The sequence below is a fragment of the Balaenoptera ricei genome, chromosome 2 (genome assembly GCF_028023285.1).
Source record: "Balaenoptera ricei isolate mBalRic1 chromosome 2, mBalRic1.hap2, whole genome shotgun sequence".
In the NCBI taxonomy this organism is placed as follows: domain Eukaryota; kingdom Metazoa; phylum Chordata; class Mammalia; order Artiodactyla; family Balaenopteridae; genus Balaenoptera; species Balaenoptera ricei.
Window position 1 is genome coordinate 58,821,039 of NC_082640.1, and position 23,823 is coordinate 58,844,861.

The window sequence follows — 23,823 nt, forward strand, 5'->3', positions numbered from 1 at the left end:
GCCCCCACGCCGGACACTGGGGGAAGAGGGTGAGTGTGCAACGGGAGGAATCCATTACTTGCTCCAAAACTGGTAAAATCTCTGAAAGCAGTTAGTTAGTGGTGGCCTCTGGGTGCTTCATCTGGTTTCAAGGCAACTGAGAACTAGGAAGGGGGATGCCTGGTGGACCCCGACCAGAGGCCCAGACTCAGATGACCTGGGTTAGAGTCCCAGGCTGGGTGTGTGATCTCAGGCCCGTCTCCCAAGCTCTCTGAGCGTCCGTGTTGTTCAGATGTAAAATGCACTTGGTAATAACGTCCCTGCCAGGCTGTATCAGTTTTTGATGGTTGTGGAGTAAACCACACCAAAACTGGGTGGCTTAAAGCAGACCCACTGGATTTGCTCGTATTCTGGGGGTCGGCAGTCTGGTCTGGAATTGCCTGGAGCCGCTCCTGGGGCTGCAGCATCTGGCAGTTGGTGTGGGTGGGGCTGCATAGTCCAGGATGGCCTGGTTCACAGCTCTGGCTCTCGCTGGGCCTCTGTCCAGAGGGGCCTTCATCCTTGAGAAGACTCAGGCTCCTTACAATATGGATCAGAGCAGGAGGAGGAGGCAGCCCCCACTGTGGAGGTGCGGCTCAACTCTCCGCTTGCATCGTGTTTACTAATGTCCCACTTGCCAAAGCAAGTCCCACGACTGAGCCAGCCTCTGGGCAGAGAAAGAGACTCCATCCTTAATAAGAGGAGGGGCAAAGTCACATTGCAAATAGACAAGTACACAGCAGTAAGAAGGCTCTGTGGCCATGAAAGCAATCAGCCACATTCTCTGATGCTGTTGGGATGGGGCAGTGAAATCATGGGTTTGAAAGTGTTTGGAAAGAATTTTTTACAACTGTAAAAATAATGTTTATTAAGACATTGTCACACTCAGCCTGTGAGTTGGCCTGCCTGTTGCCTATATGGTATGTTGTAAAGGCCCATCCCAAATACTTGAAATGTGTTCCTTCTTCCTGACTTTCCACTGGTTCATCTCACTGTCCGTAGTGTAGTGGTTATCACATTCGCCTCACACTCGCTCATCTGTGTCTGATATTCCACCCTTAGATATTCATTCCTGAGTCTTGAAAACGTTGGAGCTTTTAGCGGCTTTCAGGAGTCTCTGAATGTAGAACAAATCCTTCCCATGAGCTTATATGTCAGGGTTACTGCACTGTATACTCTGCAGCCTGACCTCCAGAGCCTGGACCTCTGGGAATGGAACACAAAAACAGCTTATAGGATTGCACTGGACACAGTGAGGATTGGAGAGAGGAAGGCATGAACCTCTGCTGGGCACCTACCTGCCTTACATACTACCTAAGTGTCACCACCTTACACCCTTTATCCCCACTTTATAAATTAGGCATCATCCTCCTTTGTACGTTGGAAAACTAATGCTCAGAGAGATTAATTGACTTACCTCCAGTTTGTAACTGGTGGGGCTAGAATGCAGACCCAGACCTGAGTCCAGAACCCTGCAGTTTCCCAGAGCATACACTGTGACAAGCTTTATAGCTTCTCAAGAAAGAGTGCACTGCAGATAGACTTTTTTGAGTCCTTGCATATCTGAATCTGTCTTTATTCTGTCTCACCCTTGGTGGATAGTTTGTCTGGGTATAAAATTCTAACTTTAAATGCATGGAATGAATGATGTCATCAAAGGAAATAAATCAGACAGAAAGCTATCAGCTTCCTGGCACTCAGTCCAGGTTGGCTAATTTGAAATAAAACAATTATATGAAATCCAAAGACTAAATATATTCAACTTCTTACTTTGTCTTTATAGCCTCTGAAAAAGATCTATTCATTAACTCAACATGTATTAATTGCCTGCTATGTGCTGTGCATCTCTATTATGTTCCATTGAAATATGTGTCAATGCTTTTGACAATATCACCCTCTTGAATACTGTCACTTTATAATAAGTCTTAAAATTGGGTAGCATCATTCCTCCAACTTTATTCTCTTTTTTCAATATTTCTGGTCTTTTTTTTTCTTGCTTTCCCATACAAATGTATAGAATCACCTTATCTATATCTGAAAACTATCCTGCTAGGATTTTTATTGGTATTGCATTAAATATATGTATGAATTTGGGGAGGATTGAAATCTTTAAAATGTTGAATCTACTTACACATCTTTTTCCATGTATTAGGGAGACACTATATGTCTCTTCATTTATTTAGATCTTCTTTGATTTGTTTCATTAGCATTTTATAATTTTCAGCACACAAGTTCCATACATGTTTTATTAGATTTATACCTGAATATTTCATTTGGAGCTATTGTAAATGGGTGTGTGTGTGTGTGTGTGTGTGTACATGCACATGTGTATGTGTTTTCATTTGGGTCTGCAATTATTCATTGCTAGTTATAGAAATGTGATTTGATGTTTGTTTTGACTTTGTATTCTGTGATGTTACAAAACTCATTTATCAGCTGTAAGAGGTTTTTTGTAGATTCCTTGGGATTTTTCCACATAGACATTCATATCATCTATGAGTAGGGATAGTTTTATTTCTTCCTTTCCAATCTCTATGCCTTTTATTTCTTTTTCTTGACTTATTGCACTAACTAGGATTTCTAGTATGATGTTGAGTGGACATGGTGAGAGAGGGCACCATTCCCTGGTTACCAGTCTTAGTCAGAAATCTTTCATCAATATGATGTTTGTTATAGGTTTTTAGTAGGTATCTTTTATCAGGTTGAGGAAGTTTCTTTCTATTCCTTTTGTCAAGAGTTTCTGTCATTAATGAAAGTTGAATTTTATCAAATACATTTCTACATCAATTAATATGATCATGTAGATTTTTTTTGTCTTTAGACCATTAATGTGGTGGGTTACATTGAATGATATTTGAATATTGAACCAGGGATTCCATTGCAGGGAATCCTTGCATTCCAGGGATTAATTCCACTTTCTCTTGGTGTACTGAACTTTTTTATTTTGTTCATTCAATTTGGCAATATTATGTTGAGGATTTTTGCATCTGTGGCCATGGAGGTTATTGGAATGTAGTTTTCTTTTTATATACTACTGTCTTTGTCTAGTTTTGGTATCAGAGTAATGCTAGTCTCATAAAACAAGTTGGGAACTATTACCTCCTCTTCTATTTTCTAGAAGAGATTGTATAGAACTGGTAATATTTATTCTTTAAATGTTTGCTAGACTTTACTGAACCTATGAAATCATCTGCAACCAAACATTTCCTTTTCAGAAGTTTATTAACTCTAAATTCAATTTCTTTAATAGTTACAGAAAACAGAAATAAGTAGGTTTGGGTAGCTTGTTGTTTTTGAGAAATTGTTCCATTTCATCTAAGTTGTTGAATTTATGTGCATAATATTGTTTGTAATTTTCCCTTTTTTAACTTATAAATATCTTGGGGGGACTTTAGTGATATTCCCTTTCTTTTCAGACTCAGCAATTAGTGTCTTTCTCTTTTTTTTTTTTGGTCAGCCTTGCTAAAGTTCTATCAATTTTCTTAAAGTTCTTTTAAAAGAATGAGTTTTGGCTCAATTGATTATCCCTATTGATTTTTAGATTTTAATTTCATTGGTTTCTGCTCTTACCTTTAGAGTTTCCCTCCTTCTTCTTGCTTTGGGTTTATTTTGCACTGATTTTTCTACTTTGTTCAGGTGAAAGCTTAGATTATTGATTTGAGATCTTTCTTTTTTGTAATATATGCATTTTGGGGCTATAAATTTCCCTCTAAGAACTGCTTAGCTGCATACAACAAATTTTTATGTGTTGCATTTTTATTTTCATTCTGTTTAAAATATTTTCTAATTTCCCTTGAGACTTTCTCTTTTACCACTGAATTATTTAAAAGTGTATTGTGTAATATGTTTTTGTTGTCTTTCTTTACTAATTCTAGTTTGATTGCATTATGGTCTGAGAACATAATTGGCATGATTTAAATTATTTAAAATGTGTTCAGTTTTGTTAAGGAGTAAGCATATTGTCTATCTTTGTGAATATTCCATGTGCATTTTAAAAAGATGTGTATTCTGTACTTGTTAGATGGAGTATTCTGTTGATGTCAGTTAGATCCAATCGACTGATGGTTTTGTTCAAATTTTCTATACCCTTGCTGATTTTCTGTCTACTTGCTCTTTCAGTTACCAAGAGAGAAGTCTGGAGCCCTACAATTATACTTGTGGCTGTTTCTGTTTCTCCTTTCAGTTTTGTCCGTTTTTTCTTCTAAGTATTTTGAAGTCTTATTGTTAAATCCACATTCATTTAGGACTATTCTATCTTCTTACTGAATTTTATCCTTTTATCATTATGTAGTATTTCTCTTTATCTGGGGAAATTTTCTTTGCTCTGAAGTCTACTTTGCCTGATATTGATAAAGTTTCTCTAGTTTTCTCTTGATTAAAATTTTCATGATCTGTAATTTTCCATCCTTTTACCTTTAACCACCTATATCATTATATTTGAAGTGAGTTTCTTCAACACAGCAAATAGTTTTTATTGATTCTAACAATTTCTATCTTTTAACTGCTGCATTTAAACAATCTGTGTTTAATGTAATGATTGACATGCTTGAATTTAGGTTTTTCATTTTATTATTTGTTCTCTTTTTCCCTTTGTGTTTTTTTTGTTCCTATGTTTCCCTTTCCTTGTTTCAGTTATTTGAATTTTTTAAGATTCTATTTTAATTTAACTTTTGTGATTTTAACATCTTTTCATATAATTTTTAAGTGGTGGCTCTAGTAATTACAATATACATACTTTAAGCAATCCCTTTTGGAATTCAAGTGAAATTCAAAATCCTTGCCACAATATGGGTCCCTTATCTTCTCCTTTATGTTATAATTTTCTTATGTATTGCATCTACATACTTTAAATACCCCACCAGCCAATATAATAATTTTAATGTGAGTCTTCAAATATATATTAAAGAACTCAAGAGGAAAAAGATAGTCTGTTAATATGTATGCAGATCATGACTGTTTCTATTGTGCTTCCTTCATTTCTGATATTCCAATATTTCTTCTGGTATCATTTTCTTTCAATCTGAACATTTTCCTTTAATTTTTTTAGGGAGATTTGGTGGTTATGAATCCCCTTTTCTTCATCTGAGAATATGTTTATTTCACCTTTATACCTGAAGGATATTTTTACTAGATATAGAATTCTAGTTTAACATCCTTTAAAAATCTTGTTTCCCCTTCTTCTGGCTTCCAGTGGTTCCTGGTGAGAAATCTACAGTCATTCGAATTATTGTTCCCCTGTTGAGAGTGTCACTTTTATCTGGGTGCTTTCAACATTTTTCCTCTGTCCTTAGGTTTCAGCAATTTGATTTTGTTGTGTCTGGCCATGGGTTTCTTTAGGTTTATCCTCTTTAGTTCTCTGAGCTTCTTAAATCTATAGGTTTGTATCTTTGCACAGCTTAGGAAGCTTTCAGTCATTATTTATTTAAATTTTTTTTTCTTTTTAGGGGCACTGTACTATTTCTCCTTCTGGGACCCTGATGACATGAGTATTACACCTTTGGCATTGTCTGACAAGTCACTGAAATCCTCATTTTGTCAATCTTTTCTTCTCCCTCTTCTTCAGATTGGGTCATCTGTTGATCCATCTCCAGATTTACTGACCCTTTTTCTTTCTCATCTCCAATCTGCTATTGAGTCCATTCAGTGAATTTTTTCTTCCAATTGTCGTATATTTAGGTTCTAAAATTTCCATCACTTATTGGAGCATTTTCATAATGACTTCTTTAAAATCTTTGTCAGATAATTCCGATATCTACCAACTCAGAGTTGGTGTCTTTTGATTGTTCTCTTCCTTGGGCATTGAGATTTTTGTGGTTCTTCATATGTAGAGTACATTTGGATTGCATCCTGGACATTTTGGATCTTATGAGACTCTGAGTCTTGTTTATAATCTATGAAAAATGTTGACTTTTTAATTTTATCAGGTAGGTTCATACTGTAAATTTCAACCTGCCTTCTCTGGGCTGTGGTTTTCAAAGCCTTTGCTGTCCTATTTGGCTAAGCTTCACATTATGCAGTCTGTGACCTGGGCAGGGGTCTCTTCAGTAAGTCGTCAGAGCCTTTGGTGTACTGATTAGGACAGATCCACGCATGCACAGCTCAGAGTTGGGCAGAGGGGAGTCCAGGAGTTCATAAACAACCTCATGGGATTGTTTTCTGAAGCCCTCTTTTTATAATCTTCCAGGTACTTTTTTTTTTTTTAATTTATTTTTATGGCTGTGTTGGGTCTTCGTTTCTGTGCGAGGGCTTTCTCCAGTTGCGGCAAGCGGGGGCCACTCTTCATCGCGGTGAGCGGGCCTCTCACTATCGCGGCCTCTCGTTGCGGCGCACAGGCTCCAGACACGCAGGCTCAGTAATTGTGGCTCATGGGCCCAGTTGCCCCACGGCATGTGGGATCTTCCCAGACCAGGGCTCGAACCCGTGTCCCCTACATTGGCAGGCAGATTCTCAACCACTGCGCCACCAGGGAAGCCCCCCAGGTACTTTTTGGTTCCCTGGGGCTCCCTTTTCTGTCCTCCAGCCAGAATGCACCACTGTGCACATAGCCCTGTCCTGCACCCTGCTCATGCAGGGCTTGTGTATGTTTTATATTGTCTCCCCTTCAGACTGCAGTATCCTGTTGGTGCAGCCAACCCAATGCTTCTTTTTGATTCTTTTCCAAACCCTAGCTCAGTGCTGGCCACTTGGGGCTGTGTGTACCTACAAAGCCAGATCCAGGAGCAGCAGGCACGGAGCTAAGCACTTGTGCCTCCACCTACCCCCAGGGGAGGCATTGCTGCCTGGAGCCCATGACGCCAGTGCCCAGACCTGAGCCATTAGCAGGCGGGGAGCAAAGGCCAGCCCTCGTGGGATGAGTGCTCACACCATTTTCCCACACAGCCTTTGACTGGGAGCTGGTGCAGGGAGGGCTGGCCTTCTTAGAGGATAAGGATTCCCTAGAGATGGGGAAGAATAGCATCATCAGGCAGGAATTAGAGCCGTGTTGTCTACTGAGCACATGTGTTATGTTATGTTCTGCGTCAAGCAGGACTGCAAAGCTGTCCTTATCATCACCAATGACAGAAACCTGAGTTTCAGAAAATTAAGTCAGTTCCCAGCATCCCACAGCCCAGAAGAGACAGAGCCAGGATCTGAACTTGGAACTGACCATAAACATAAACCCATGCTCTTATCAAATGCAAAACAGGCATGAAAAGCAAGAATCAAGAACTTATCCTGAGATTTGTGATGAAAATAATCAATTTTGTTCTTTAACCTTTTATAAAAGAAAAGCTTACTTGCTCACCATTGGATGAGACAGGTTATGGAGGCTGAGAGGCTGTTTGAACAAAGAGAAAAAGAGGCTGAGAGAGGAGGGCCGTTTCAAGGACTCTTGGGCAGCCCCCACAGAGTGACTGACACCCCAGGCCCCTACTTCTCTTGTGTGCTGCTCATGTTGTAACTGACTTTCCATAATTTCATTGCTGTGTCTACATAATTTCATAATATGTTTGCTGCCTTTCTTTTTTATTGGACTTTTTCAGAAATAACTAGAATCCTAAATGGTTACCTGATGTACAGTCTCAGAGATATGAACTTAAGTCAGTCTTTTAAGGAAAGGTGAGTGGCATGCCACTGCTGGGAGATGCCCACCCCGCAGGGTCAGGGCTTGGCCCCTTGTGGAAAAGGAGGCTTTCTTACAAATATTCCTCAAGGTGCTGTGACTTTTACCAGTGAACCAAGCAGGAAGAATGTTTGTTCACCTAACGAGTTCTCACATTTGCAAATGTGGAATCCAGGTCAAATTTTTAAAGACATTGCTAATTGAAAATATGATTGAAGCCAGCTCTTCATCTGTCGGGAGCCTTCCCTGACCTTCCTGTTTAAAGCAGCCCCTTTTTACCACTGTGCTTATTAACACCTGATAGTTATTTGTTTGATCATATGTTAATTGTCTCTACTGCTTAGACCTGCATACGTGTGCACACATGAACACACACACACACACACACACACACCCCTAGCAACAGTGCTATACCCAGAGCAGATACTCAATAAACATTTGTCACACAAATGACCCCAGCTTATTCATTTTAGGCAGTGAAATGAGTCCTCACCCCCAGGCTACCCTGGCCACTGTTGAGAAGCTCCTGTCAGAGCCTGAGACCCTCTTGGTCCCCTCAAAGTGCCAGGGGTGCCACCATCCTTCCATCCTGGATCCCCAGGCCATAGCGTTTAGCAAGGCCCCGGCAGCCTACACTGTGCCTTAGGAAATCTTTTTGCAAAGCTGCCCGTCTGGGCAGACACAGTTCCTGACTGGATACAAAGACCCACAGCAGGGCACCGGCTGGCCTCAGCCCCTGTGAGCCCCTCAGGCTGACTCTCCAGCCCCACTCTGCACCTATGTGCCAGCCCATCAAAGATGTCGTCATGGCTCCAAACCCTGCCTGGGAGAAGGGGTCGGGTCCCACCACTGGCAGAAATGCTGCCAGTGACACATGTGTCGACTGAAAAAAATGCACAACCTTAAAGTTGAGAATTATGTTTTGTTTGGCAGACAAAACTGAGGACTTAGGCCCAGGAGGCAGCCTCTCAGATTACTCTAAGGGACTGTTCTGAAGAGGTAAGGGAGGAACCATATGGGAGTTGTTGCAACAAGACCAAATAGTCAGAACATCAAAAGATTACTGTTAACTAAAGAAAACCAGACATCTCAAGTTAAGGAATTTAGTGCTTTTCTATGTATGGGAAGATGCAAGAGTCTGGACTCACTGAAATCATTTCTTTGATATGCACCTCAGCTCTCTGGGGCCAGTATCCTGGGCTTTCTCATCCTCAGTCTCCTCAGGGTGCACCATTGGGGGTGGCTGCAGTGACTGATGGTTTGGTGGTGGGCGTCCTCTTCCATCCTGAGTTCCCTCAGGGCTCACCATCCAGTCAGCTGTAATGTGATAGCTTGAAGGCTGCAGCATCCTCTGTTGATGGATACAGCAGGCAACATTTTTTCATTGACATACACGTAGTGAGTGCTGTGCAGCTGTGCAAGGGGAGGAGACCCACATACTATGACGGAGGCCTCTCTGGGATGTACTGTTAAGAGGAAAATCAAGGGTCAGAATAGCCCATGTAGTGCCCTGCCTTTCACCTAGAGGTAGGGGGAGGGTATGTGTATAGAATCTAAATATGCACGTACATTCATATTCCTATATATGTGCGCGTATGCACACACACACAAACACATATATGCTTATATTTTTTAAATTTTTATTGAAATATAGTTGATTTACAATGCTGTGTTAGTTTCAGGTGTACAGCAAAGTGATTCAGTTGTACGTATATATATATTCTTTTTCAGATTCTTTTCCATTATAGGTTATTACAAGATATTGAGTATAGCTCCCTGTGCTATACAGTAGGTCCTTATTGTTTACTGATTTTATATATAGTAGTGTAAATATACTAATTCCAAACTCCTAATTTATCCCTCCCCCTTTCCCCCTTTGGTAACCATAAGTTTGTTTTCTATGTCTGTGGGTCTGTTTCTGTTTTGTAAATAAGTTCATTTGTATCATTTTTTTAGATTCCACACATAAGTGATATCATATGATATTTATCTTTCTCTGACTTAGTTCACTTAGTGTGATAATCTCTAGGTCCATCCATGTATGCTTATACGTTTGGATGGAAGGGTACACCAGAAACTGATAACTATGTCACCATAGATGATGACTCTACAATTTATCATGCAAATTGGTACATTTGGAGGAGGGAGAGCGGCCACTGGCCATTGGCGACCCATAAAGCAGGACTTACCTAAGCAAAACAGGAGGTATGGTCACCTCACCTTGGGGAGGGGGACAGGGGAAGTGTCCTGGGGGGCCTGCACCCAAGCTGCACCTCTGTGCGGCCGGGTGACTGCCCTTGGGCAAGACCCCACCGGCTGCCCAGACCAGCTTCCTTGTCCATGACATGGGCTCATGCTGGGGTGGCCTCTAAGGCTGTGGCTGCCGTTTGAGCCAGGACACCCCCAAATCTGCACTGTGCCTTTTCATTCCTGCCACTGACTTCCATGCCATCTGGACCTCACTCCCCCGCTCTTGCCTCTTGGTCCCACCAGGAGGGGGGCCTGGCCCAGCCTCTGTCCAGGTCACCCCTTGTCTTCCTCAGGGGGTTTTCACTGGGTGGGTGGGGTATCCCTATGCTCCTGATTCCCCCTCCTCAGGTACACACTGAAGAAGAGGGAACAGGTGTGTTGTGGCCTAGAGCATGCGAGGAAGCTCTCAGACACGCCCAGATGTGAGGATGAAGCAGTTATATTGCGTGTTAGTCTTCTTAACAGTCAACGCCAATTACTAAGTATTTTAGGGATTTTAAGTGTTTTTTCCCAGAGGCGAGATCCTATTTACAATCCCGCATCTAGCATTCGCTCAGTAAACTCACAGGAAGATGATGTGAAGCCTTGGGATGAGAAGTGGACGTTAATATTCAGGACTGGTTTTGCTGGAGCTGATTTCTACCAACGGGCTCCGTCACAGTAACTCACATGCGCAGGTCACTGTTCCAAAGTGTCATCCCAGTCATGAGCCCATTTGCCCCTCAAAGGAGCCTGAAGAGTTGTCGAGCCAACGTTCCAGGCTGCGTTCAATGAACAGGAATAGTCACTGAGGCTCTTGAAGCACGAGGGCATGGCCATGGTTTTGAAGGGAGAGCATAGAACCAGGACCCACCCCCAGTTCAAATTTGCTCCCTGCACCCTGCAAGCAAGGAGCTGGAGCAAGTAGGGAAGGACATTGGGATTCTCCAGCTATACCCAGGGTAAAGCTGGGACCCTCTCTGCAACCTCCTGGGCCACTGAGCAGAATCACAGTTGACTTTTGGCTCTCATGTTCAACACCAAAACAGGAGTGAAGAAAGGTCACTCTGCTCCAGGCTTATCTCCATAACCCCCTCCCAGTTGGGCCTATACCCCTAACACTGCTGCCCATGTCTGGCCATGAAGCCTCCGGATGTATGTGGTGAAACTGCATGCTCCAGCCCTAGCACAGATCTGGGTTGGATGGACAGACAGACAGGTGGGCAGGTGGATCGGTGGATGGATGGATGGATGGATGGATGGATGGATGGATGGACAAATGGTTGGGTGGATGGGTAGATAGGTGAATTGATGGACAAATGGATGATTGGATGGATGGATATATGGGTAGATGGATGGATGGATGGGTGAATAGATAGACGGATGATTGGATCGATGGATGGACAGGTGAAGAGATGGATGGTGGGTGGATAAGTGGATGGAGGGACAAAAGATGGCTGGATGGACAGATGTTACCTGGGGGCCTCTGCAGTGCCTTTCATGGTGCCAGCTTGTAGCAAGTACTCAATAAATATGTGCTGGTTTTTCATTTTGAAATACAATGGCCCTGCTTTGAGTTTTGCATGAGCAGAAAGCCACGCCACTACAGTGGTACCTAATACTTAGTCAGCCGTTGCACCGTGGTTGCTGTGGGCCCCGTCTGCGTAGCTGGTCGGGTATTTTTCTCTTGCGTAAACAGGCTGTAAGTCTGTGTTCTGTCTTCTCCGTGCTGCTGCTTGTCTTTTTCAGTCGTACACCTGCCTGTGAGCACTCACTGTGTGACAGGGGTGAACGAGCACCCTCTCAGAGCCCTTGACCTCACATACTCTCTGAGCTGTGACTGGACAGGATAACTACCCAGGATGTTTGGAAATGCACACCCGAGAGCATTGTGTTAGACTCGGCATGTGTGTATGTATTTAACATGCTCCACTTCCACTTCCCTTCCCTCCCTGAAAAATTCAGTCCTAAACCCATAGGTTCATCAAAGCAAGGTGGGCACCTGCAGTGCACAGAGTGGAGGGTGGCAGGACCCAGAGACCAAGGCCAGGGTGTCAGAGCCAGACAGAGTGAAGAGGGTAACTCAGGGGAAGGGCAGCAGCATTGGTTGGGGGTTGTTTACATACCAGGATCAAATAAGGAAATAGCTGAAGATTGGTAGAAACCAGGTTTCTCACTTTTGGAGGAGTTTCAAGTAGAATGAACTCTGGGGTGTTTGTTAGATTGGAATTGGGAATATCAGGGGACTCAAAGTTTCAGATAGATAGATGATAGGTAGATAGATAGATAGATAGATAATAGATGGATGGATAGATAGATGACAGATGAAAATGTCTGTGTACACGTGTGGGTGTGTACACACGCACGCACACACGCGTTCCCCAGCTCTATTTACTGAGTCTAGGAGCAATGACATCAGCAATAATCATATTTTGGCTTCTAAACACCATTATCCACTATCTTAAAAAACAAAAAACACAAAAACAGGAGAAATGGCTGAATCCAGGGCTGAAGCAGAAGAGATACAAGATAAATCTTGTTGACTGAAAAAAAAATGCACAACCTAAAAGTTGAGAGTTATGTTTTATTCGATGGACAGAACTGAGGACTTAAGCCTGGGACACAGACTGTCAGGTAGCTCTGAGGGGCTGCTCCAAAGAGGTAAGGAGGGGAACCAGGATACATAGGCATTTTTGTAACAAAGACCAGGTGGTCAGAACATCAAAAGATTACTGTTAATTAAAGAAAACCAGACATCTCAAGTTAAGGAATTTAGTGCTTTCCTGTGTATGGGAAGATGCAAGAGTCTGGGCTCACTGAAATCATTCCTGTCAATATGTGCCTCAGCTCTCTGGGGCCACTATCCTGTATTTTCTCATCCTGAGTCCCCTCAGTGTGCACCATCGGGGGTGGCTGCCACAGCTGACTGCTAGATGGGGGAGGGGGGCCATCCTGCTTCCATCCTGAGTTCCCTCAGGGCTCACCGTTGGGGCACCTGTAGTGGCTGATGGCTGCAACAGCCTTTGTTTACTGAAATGGCAGGCGGCGTTTTTGGTTCACAGCCTGGACCATCTTCTTGTGCTGGAAAGCAAGGATGGGATGTGCTCTAAAAAATGACGGGGGCTGTCACACAGACACAGATCCCACTTGAACAAGCCCCACTGACCAGGGCGGGTAACTGAGCATCAAAATCATCACATGGATGGATTATAACCCAGTGAATCAAATAGAAGCCTGGAATCCAGAGGGATATCAGTAAATGTATCAAGGCTTGGTGAGGAGTGGAATATGTCTGTAGATTCCGAGTTCCTCCCCATAAAATGCTTATTAATTATGGAGAGGAAGTGAGCAGCTCTGCAAGGGGGAGCCTGGCCGATGGCCACGAGAGAGATCCACCCAACTGGACGCCACAAGAAGGATGCAGTGTAACCCAATCAGCTCTGATTGTGAGGAAACACACACCCAGACCATGGACATTCTACACAATACTGGGCCTGTGGTCTTCAAAACGACCTAGGTCTTGAACGTCAAGTACCCTGAGGAATGTTCCAGACTGAGGATGGCTAAAGAGACACCACAGCTGAATGCAGTACACCATCCAGAACTGGGGCAGATGGCACATGGTGACTGGGGTCTTTCACGGTGACAGATGCATTGTTGCATTCGTGATTAGACGAATTCCCAGTTCTGACGGTTATGTAGGAGAATATATCTGCAGGAACGTAACCCCACTCACAGGAAATGCACATGAAGTTCTACCAGGGTGATGGGATTTCAGGCTGGCAATTTACTTTCAAATGGTTCAGAGGGAAAAAAAGTTATTTATACTCTGCAAACTTTTTGTGAGCTTTTAGGTGCTGCCAATTTTTTTTTAAGTATTAAAATAAGGTATATTGAGTCACCAAAAAAAGAACAAGAAAAAACTATTGGTACAATAACAACAAAACTCCCCAGGTGATGATGAGGCATCCCCAAGGATTCAGAGCCTTTGTTTTAGAAGCCACGCAAGCAGTTGGCTGCAGGCTATGTACATAGAACCCTTTCCCCAGGCCAACCCACCCCAGAATTCTCAAGCAGGGCCACACTTGCTAACTCTGCCCCACCTGCTCAGAGACCGCCCTCGGTTAATTCTGGGTGCCCCGCCCCATTCGAGTGCCCAAGAGGCCCCATCAACCTCGGGGCACTGGCTTTCCCCTCTCCATGTTTCTTCCCTTTCGATTGGCCTGGTTGTTGAGAGACATCAAGGCTACAGTTCTCTGCCCATGTCCTAGAGTCATGAGTGATGCAGGTTTTGGAGCCCACTCTTCCCCTGAGCCTCGGAGAAGAGCCAGGGGATGGCTGGGGAGGGTCCGAGTGGCCTGGGTTGGGCATTCTGTAACTCCCTCCACTACCACTCAAGGCAGCCTTCTTACCACCGTCTTCAGTCGGGGTATCCCCTAGAAGGCCCACAGATCTTGGTAGCAGTGGACCCACTGGCCCATCAGACGTGCCCAGGCATACCTGACCCCTGAGGGTGAAGCTTCAGCCTAAGTTGCTGGATGTGAGCATGAACCCAAGGGGGAGCCTCCATCCCTCTTGCCCCAACTGCATCCTCGTCAACCCGCCCAGAGAACCAGCCCCCATGTTGTCACACACTCTGGGCGCCTCTGCCACCAGGGAGACTGCATCTTAATGGGAGCTGGCTGCCCACATTGCCAGGTTCTCTGCCTCGGCTTCTCTCCTGAGACCACCCAACCCAGGGTCAGGATGGAGAGCTGGGTTCAGCGTGCTTGCCAACATCGAGTGGCGTGGAGGGGGGCCGTGGCCTCAGATGGCCGCGACGGCCAGGGTCCACGCAGGGAAGGGCCACAGGGAGGTGTTTTGTCCTCCACTCCCTCTCCCGACTCAGTCCAGTGACAGGCTTGCTTCATTGTGTCCCCAGCGTGGACAACGCCGAGGACCCCGTGTACGAGAGTCTGGAGGAGTTCCACGTTTTCGTCCTTGCCCACATATTAAGGAGGCCCATCGTCGTTGTAGCAGATACGATGCTGAGGGACTCAGGCGGGGAAGGTAAGTTTACACATAATGAAACAGATGTATTTTATTCATCACCCAGAAAGCATAACATCCCGAGTAAGGAAGAGACAGTCCAATGTAACGGCAGAGCCTCCAGAAGGACACAGAGCCTTACTCTGACTGGACAAAGATCTTATTATTTCTCCTCATTTCTCCTCGACTCCACATGTTTCTTGCTCCTCCCTATAGAGGAGGGATTACTCTTTTTTATCTTTTTTTTTTTTTTTTTTTGGCCGCGCCACACGGCTTGTGGGATCTTAGTTCTCCGACCAGGGATTGAACCTGGGCCCTCAGCAGTGAAAGTGCAGAGTCCTAACCACTGGACAGCCAGGGAATTCCCAGGAGAGATTACTCTTGGCCGTCCATCCACCCTGTGTGTCCACGGCAGGAGAAATGTGGCTGAGTGGGAGTGGGAATGAACCCCGAGGGGCTCCAGGCCCCACCCGTTGCCCACACCCTCCAGCAGTGCCGGCCTCATCCCAGGGCCATTTGGCCACTCAGCCACTCCAGTCCCCTCCCGCCCCTCGCATGTGTCTTAAAGAAGAAACAAGAAAGGCAGAAAATGCAAAGTCATCCACAAGGCTGTGATGGGACCAGGGCTGGGGGAGAAGGAGGAAGGGATGGAGGGCTTCCCAGGGCCGGTACCCGCTGCACTGCCCATCACGTGTGCCCTCTCCCTCGGCCAGGCCACTACCTCCCAGGGTAGACACTGCCTCCCGCTTTACAGACGAGGAGCCCGAAGCCCAGCGAGGCCACACAATGTGCCCCCACCCTCGGCTGAGGCCTTGAGGAAGCAGGGTCAACCCAGGAAGGGAGGGCTCCAGGCGTGTCCTCCCTCTAGCCTTTCTGCTGGAGCCCACAGGGCACCATGCTCTCTGAAAAGGAGGGACAGAGGAGGGGCCAGGATGGTGGACGGACCAGGAAGGTCACCCGAGTGTAAGTGCCCTGCCTCTCGTGGCTGTGGTTACCACAGAAGGCAGGGAGCTGGGAGTACCTTGGTCGCTCCCAGTGACACAGGCCTGCCGGGGTCTGCAGCTCTCTGGGTGCAAAGCCTGGCTTCCCATCGGGGTCCCTGTACTCATCAGATCCCACAGAGCTGGGTCCACACTTCCTTCCCTTGCACTTGTCCTGGAGGGTGCAGCCCTCTCAAAGGCGGACCCACCCTGCCTCTCAGCAGAGAGGAGGGCAGAACCATGGTCACTGATATAGACAAAGCGAGGGTGGAGAGGAATCCTGAGCTCATCAAAGACATCCCTGACTTCGACTGTCCTTTCCTTCCACAGAAGGGCAGTGAGTCACTGAGTCTGAGGCCAAGAGGCAAGGTTCTTTGTAATTAACAAAACAGATGCCGTGTCAGGGCAGGTATTTCCAGTATTTACTGTATTTCAGTGAGGATTTAGGCTTTTTCCCTCTTTTGGTAAGGAAATGAACAAGATTGTGTCCCGGTTGCTAAAGGAGCTGATCCCCGTCTCTCATTTCCCATCTGACTCACGACTTGGGCCTGGAGTGCTCTCATTGAGCTTCTCAAAGCCTAGAACAAATAAGCTCTTAAGCAGCACATATGTTGTTCTGTATGCAGATGATTTCGTAAACACAGGAGAGGAATAAGTACATCCAGGAAAACACGGGTTTCTAGGTGGCCATCAGCACATGTCCTGGCTGACCATCTGGGGTGGGCATTTTGATCACCTTGGTGGGACTCAGGGCAGCAGGCAGGCCCGGCAGGTCACAGCAGAATCCCCTCAGCCCTGCTTGTTCCTAGGGTGCAGCTTGACAGGGCACAGGGACAAACGAGCCAGGAGGACTCTGCCCAAGGAGGCAGGTGGAGCAGGGTGCCCTGGTCAGGTACAGGACTTGGGGTCTAATGGGCCTGGCCCCTGCGAGCCTGGGCTTCCTCATCCACCGGTGGCAAGCATCACCTAGCCCCCAGGGAGCTCCTGCCAGGTGGGTGGAGGCCCCTCTGCTGTGGAATAGGTGACAGATGACAACACCCGGGGCTGCAGCCTGAGCCCGCCCTCCCTTCCCTCTGCCCTGTCACCTCCCCCAGGATGGTGAGGGATGCTGTCCACGCCCCCTCCAGCTCCACATGCCCTCACCCTTGTTTGTGTCTGCAGCATTTGCTCCGATCCCCTTCGGAGGGATTTACCTGCCCTTGGAGGTGCCTCCCAACAGATGCCACTGCTCACCTCTGGTTCTTGCCTACGACCAAGCGCATTTCTCTGCCCTTGTGTCCATGGAGCAGAGAGACCAGCAGAGAGAACAAGGTACGCCCGCCGCCACCTGACAGTGCAAGGTGGGGAAGGGGTGGGCCGGGAGGGGCAGGAGGCGGAATATGGAGCCCTCCCTGGGAAGCGCACTCAGCAATGATAGGTTTTGCCTAAAACTACCATATGCATGCAAAAAAATATCATTGAAAATAATGCCATTTGCAGCATCATGGATGGAATGGACTTAGATTATCGTTATCAAAGATTATCATACTAAGAAACTTAGATTATTATACTAAGTGAAGTCAGACAAAGACAAATATCATATGATATCACTTATATGTGGAATCTAAAAAAAATGATACAAATGAACTTATTTACAAAACAGAAACAGACTCACAGACAGAAAACAAACTTATGGTCACCAAAGGGGAAAGGGGAGGAGGAAAAAATTAGGAGTTTGGGATTAACATATACACACTATTATATATAAAATAGATGAATAACAAGGAACTACTGTATAGCACTATACTCAATATTTTCTAATAACCTCTAAGGAAAAAGAATCTGAAAAAGAATATATACATATATATGTATAACTGAATCACTTTGCTTGTACACCTGAAACTAACACAACATTGTAAATCAATTATACTTCAGTTTTTAAAAAAAGAAAATAATGCCACAGACAACTTTTAATTTAAAATATGAAGCAAATTAATAATCAAGCCACCCTTAAATAACTTTCACTGTGGTTCCCTTTCACATGTACGCATATATTATATGGATGTAATTAATCTCAGATGTAATTTTTAAATGCCCGTCTACTTTGTTAGACCAACCAGACGATCAAAATATTAAAACTCTGGACTAGTAATAAATTTACACTTAAAAAATAAATAAATAGTAAAATAAAAGCCCCTCTAGTGCAGGGAGTCAGCAAATTACAGCCCACTGCCTGTTTGTAAATAAAGTTTTATCGGAACACAGCCACACTTGTTCAAAGACGTATTGTCTGCGGCTACTGCTTTTGTGCCCTAACAGCAGAGTTGAGAAGCAGCCCCGGAGGCCGTGTGCCTGCAAAGACTAAAATATTTACTAATGAGCGCTTTACGGAAAATGTTTGCCAGCCTCTGCTCTAAAGTAAGCTTTTGAATCAAAAGATGGATTTCTCCATTCAAATCATTACATGGGAGTTTCCTGCCAGGAGCCATTTCAGTGCTGCAGAGAGGCTTGCCGGGCTGGGCCCACAGGCTGCGCACTGCACAACTCCAACCACCAGTTACACAGACTCATGTGGGGCCTGTCTTCAGTCAATGCATTATGTGTCTGCTGTGGAAATGGCAGGATTTTGTTTGGAATGTTAACTGCTGATGGATGTGTGACTAACTGAGCAAAGAAAGGGAAACTCTTCCTTTTCCACTTCTGTGTCTGGTTAGACAGAGAACTCCCAGGATACTAAAAGAAGGAAAGACTGACCAGTTTCAGGGTCCCTGCCATAGGATGTGGTCCCAGGAAATCCTTGGTGGCTCATCCTGTGGTGATGTGAGTCCAGAAGGAGAGGGAGCAGGGCTGCAACTGGCTGTAAGGGGACCATCACGTCCTTTTCATGTGCTATTTACAGACATCTCACCTTAGCCATAGGAAGACATTATTTCGTCATTAAGGCCTGGTGCCATTTGCCTTTTCTGTTGTCTCTCTGCGTTTTGGCCAGTGAGAGCTGGCACCTCCCTCACGGCTTCCAGCTCTTCCCAAAGCTCACCGCCACTCTTGGGAGACAGGAGGGCCCTTTCTCTGCAGCCTCACCCTATCAGCAAGTGATTGAAAAGACCAAAAGCCTTTCATTTAGAAGCCAGATGTTGGCCATGAATATTAAGAAGAAACTTAATCAGGATAGTAGGTCAGAGGCTCCTAACTGGGCAGCTCAGGACTTTGGCTTCTATAGAAGAACCGTACAGAAAAAAATGAAAGAAACTATAAAAGAAAGGTGAAATAATAAAACCATTATATAAAGGTGAAACATTTTAGAAACAATTAACATATCGAGTATAAATTTTGGAGAATTTGAATAAAATTGGCTGTGTTTCATTTAGAAATTTTAAAAAAAGAGGGTCCTTCTCAGGACCAGGGATCCAGGCCAGGTGAGGGCCCTCTCATCCAGTGTCCCAGAGACTCTGTGGTCAGGGAAAGATCAAAGTCCCAGGGCTGGCATCTCCAGTTGCTGAGCAGGGCCTTCAGAGCCCGGCTCCCTCCTCAAAGAGGCACTGAGCTTTCTTTCAGGCCTTCCAGATACTGCTTATGGATGCTTTCAAGGCCAATATGAAGGTGCTCTTCAATAAAAGGACAAATGTGGAGGGGCTACCGCTTAGCAAGGGAGCGTTGCAGGTGGTTTCACCTCTAAAGACTTGTTTTTCCCATAAGTGGATTCTGGTGCCAGTGTGGGTTCTGAGCGGCTGTGTCGTGGGCTCCTGCAGCTCCGCCTGCTGGCTTGCTCCTAATAGCAGTGTGGTCTCTGCCTCCACGGCCCTCACGTGACCAATGTGCAGGGCTGCACATTGACCCGTTCAGTCCTCAGGACCATCGCACAAGCAGAAGCAAGGCACATGTAAGCGGCTCCCACTGGCTGGGTAACCTCTGTGCTACATGTCAGGCCCTCACACATTGGGAAAGAATACAAATGCTCTGCAGATTTTGAGGCTTTAAGTATTGCTACCGACACATCCCCTGTGCCACCCTCACTGAGCTGGTGGGTGCTGGTAGGCGCAACCCTGCTTCCTGCTCCTCCCACTGGCCTGAAGTCCAGTGGTCCTGCATGCAGTATTTGTTTGGGGGACCGAGGGCCCATTCAGTGAAGCACCTGTTGCATCCAGGTTTGGGGACCCAAAGATGACAGTGGCCTTGCCTTGGGGCCCTTACCACCTTGTAGGGGAGACAGGCAACCCCATCAAGCCACATACTATACAAGGCAGGATGTTTCCCGAGCAGGCACGAGCTCCATTCAGCAGGGGAGCGATTATTCTAATTGGGAAGAACAGACAGATAGACCTGAGCAGAAGTGCTGGGCTGATGCAGGGATGTTGCTGGTGGGTGGCTGGCATATTGCTGGTGTGGCCCAGCAAGCACATGTCATAGGAGCACGACGGCATTGGGCCTGGGTGCTGCCGTGTCCTCACTGCGTGGCCTGAGGGGCGCCATGTGCCCTCCCAGCCTGTCCCCTTATCTGTTGCCGGTACAATAACACCCATCTCCCTGGAAATGAGTGCTTTCTCCTCCCTTTCCTCACCCTCATTCCCTCCCCCCTCCCCTGTCCTCTGCCCTTTCTCTTCCTTTCCGCCCACTCTCCCATTTGGTCTCTTCTCATTTGACACATTTAAGGACATCACCACTTAATTATGATGTGACCACCACGGTCACTTCCACACATTGAAGTCCTCAGTCACCTCTGGGAATGACACTGCCTGTCCCAAAGCCAGGCCTGTCCCCTGATCCTTAAATGTTGCTTCAAAGATAAACCTAAAGGCCTTGCCTGGCTCCCTTCCTGGCCACCATTAGTGCACAGCATCTCCCTAAAAGGACCTGCCATGGGCAGGAGGAACAGAGCAGACATTGTCCAGGGAGCCCATCACCAGAGGAAGCCTACCCCAGGGTTCCTGTGGGGCACTGTCCTACCTTCTAGCCCGACGGTAGAGGCTGTCGGGGGCTTTCTGCAAATACCAGATCCTAGCAATTCTGCCATTGTTACCCAGTGGTTGAGGATGGTGGGGAGAAGCTGAGAAGACGTCAGGAACCTGCTGAGGGAACAGACTCAGACTCTCTTCTCAGCCTTTATGATGCCAAGAGAATGGAAGCAACCACAGAAGGCCATGATATTAGCCCCCAAAAGAAGATAGTTCAGAATAGCATTGGGCTGCAAGGGGCTCAAAGGAGAAAATGGCTGCTGCTGCTTCTCTGACAGGGAGTCCTGAGGTAGGTGGTCCAGGGCTGGTGCATCAGCTCTAGACATTCTCAGGGACTCAGGCTCCAGCCTCTCCCTGCTCCACCATCCTTATCGTGTGGTTTCAGCCTTATGGTCATAGAATAGGTGCTGCAGCTCCAGGCATCACATCCATATTCCAGGCTGGACCAAATGCCTCTCTTCTTGAAACTTTGTCATTTCAGTTAGGAAGAACACCTTCCCTCAGGACTCGTGCTGGCATCTTACTAAGGCTGAGCTCCATACTTGCAGTTTCCCGGCTGCAGAGCAGCCTGAGAAGCGAGTGCAGTGGAGGAAGAAGGGGGTGAGGTGGTGGGTGAGGGTTCAGTGAGCCAGCTCTGAATCAGGGAGGGGATGTGATGTTTCCAGGCAGTTCCATCTGGACTCTCCTCTTTATTTCACCAGCAATGACCACTCATCTGGGGAAGTGCAAAAATGAGTTCTTTACCAACTTGGGTCCTCATCTGGAAATAAACCACGTTGGCTGTCAGGCTCTCAATCCCCTAAAAAGCGGTGGTGCGTGAGGCTGTCAGTGCTGTGCTCCTTAGGAGAAAATCCATTCTCTTTCAACGCAGAGAGAGAAGCAGCCTTGCTCCCAGCGCCGCCTTGGACCGTCCGTGGACGTCAGATTCCGGGCTGCCCGGGTTAGGGTGGCGCATGCGCCATGCCTTCCTGGCCGTGGCCACGCCCCCACAGGAGGAAGAGCCGGAGTGGGGGCGGTCCTGCTGAGAGACAGACCTGGCGCCGCGCGGCTGACTTGATGGCACGTTACTGTGCCCCCCCCCCCACATCTAAATGCCACCAGGAAGTTTCATGCTCAGAGGCTTTCTCTCCTAGAGCCCTGGTTCTGTGCCAGGACCCCCCCACCCCAAAGCGGGCAGGAGCCTTCTGACCCTGCTGAACTGAGACCTTGGTCTGGCCCGGGGCTTTTCACTCCGCCTTCCAGAAAGTCTCCAGCTCTGTGCCTTCAAGCTGCGTTGCACTCTGCCCCCAGGGAGCCTCCCAGGAAGCTCTTTACAGGCACTAAGGTCACCACCCCCATAGCATCCTTGCCTACGAGGACCAAGGATGCTCAGTGAGAGGAAAGGTAGTGGGAAACCATCCTCTTCCTTCCTGCCCTTCCCTGCCGTGCGGGGCTTCCATCCGTTCACAGGGCTTCCTGGTTGCAGGTTAGAACCCCTTCGACCGCAGGTCACCAAAACCCAACTCGACATGTCTCAGACAGGAAGAGGGCCGGTTGTCACACACACCACACTCTCAACATTGTGGGGCAGGCAGGCCCCCTGGGGCAGGTGGGGCGTTTCAGGAATGTTGGAGATGACCGGGTCCCTCCACCCCCCCTGCAGCCTCCTCACCTTCTGTTCCAGGCAAGCCCCTGCCGCCATCTCCTGCTGCAAGCAGGTCCTGTTTGCCCCCAAACTCCGGTGTCTAAGAGCATGGCCAGATCTGGGGCAAGAAGTATACACAAGGATCCTATCGCATCTTGTCCTGGAAGAAACAAGGCATCTTCAAAGACCGCGAGGGTAGTGTCAGAAGGGCTTCTGGGCTGACGGACGTGGCTTCTACAGGACAAGAGGGACAGTGAGGGTCATCACTGGAAGAAGTAGAAACATGATGAAGTTGCTTCGGTCCATGAATTCATAATGACGCTTGGGGAAAGCCTCCCTCATCAGCTCTGCAGGAAGCTCAGGTCCACCACCTTGGAAACATAAAAAGCAGGAAAGTATCAGGCGAGATCCTGCGTTTCCTCGGTGAACTAGTGACGGGACCTTTCTCTGAGTTCCGGTACCCTGGCTTGTCATGAAGGGAGAGGTGTTGGTAAGGGCTGAATTCATGTGTTGAAGAGCTAACCCCCAGGCCTCAGGCTGCGAATGTATTTGAAGATGGGGTCTTCTGAGGAGTAATTAAAATACAATGAGTTGATTAGGGTGGACCCTCATCCACTGTGACTGGTGGTCTTATAAGAAGAGGAGGTTAGGACACAGACACACACGGAGAGGAGATTGCAGGAGGACACAGAGAAGACAGTCACCTGCAAGCCAAGGAGAGAGGCCTCAAAAAGAAACAACTTTGCTGACACCTTGTCCTTGGACTTCCAGCCTCCAGACTGTGAGAGAATAAATGTCTGCTGTTTAAGCCCCTCACTCTGTGTGTTCCACTGTTATGGCCGCCCGAGCAAACCAATTCAGACAGAATGAGAATACCAGGTTATTCAAGCCCATGGGAATGAATGAGAAACTGCCGTGTTTCTCATTATTTCTGGCTCAGTTCATCATTGTCACCTTCTTGACCAGCGGATGCTGTGTTCAGATCCATCAGGGGCCTGGTCGGATTGTGTGAGCGCCCCACCCCTCAGCAGCTCATGCGTGGGGGTCCTGGGACCTGTTGTAGCTGGTGGTGGATATTTTACAAAGTAATATTCTGCAAGCTCTGTAGATCCAGGTCCCAGCAGATGTTTGGAACGTGGTAGTCTCACAACTCCTCTCCAGGGCAAGGGGTGGTCCCACTGGGAGGTCCAGCAGGACAAACAGCAAGACCACTGTATGCATGGTCGAGAGCCCCCAAAGCCTGCTGTGGGCGCCCGCTGCTCTGAGAGCAAGGTCTGGGTCTGGGGATGAGCAACTGGCCCGTGGTCCAGGGGACAGGCTGTGGGCGGGCTCCAGCTCTCTTGTGTACACCCACATGGGCCTGAGCCACGGGGAGGTTCATTCAACAAGTATTCACTGTGACAGCACACT

At 46.9% G+C, this 23,823-nt stretch overlaps 1 protein-coding gene across 1 annotated transcript in view; it reads left to right on the plus strand.

Annotated features, from left to right (window-relative positions):
* The window catches only part of LOC132360361 (OTU domain-containing protein 7A-like), a 381,868-nt gene that overhangs the window by 341,011 nt on the left and 17,034 nt on the right, over positions 1 to 23,823 (plus strand). Inside the window, exons 10-11 of the mRNA XM_059915424.1 lie at positions 14,772 to 14,899; positions 17,020 to 17,169. Coding sequence (XP_059771407.1) covers positions 14,772 to 14,899; positions 17,020 to 17,169 — 278 coding nt within the window. The remainder of the gene's footprint in view (positions 1 to 14,771; positions 14,900 to 17,019; positions 17,170 to 23,823) is intronic.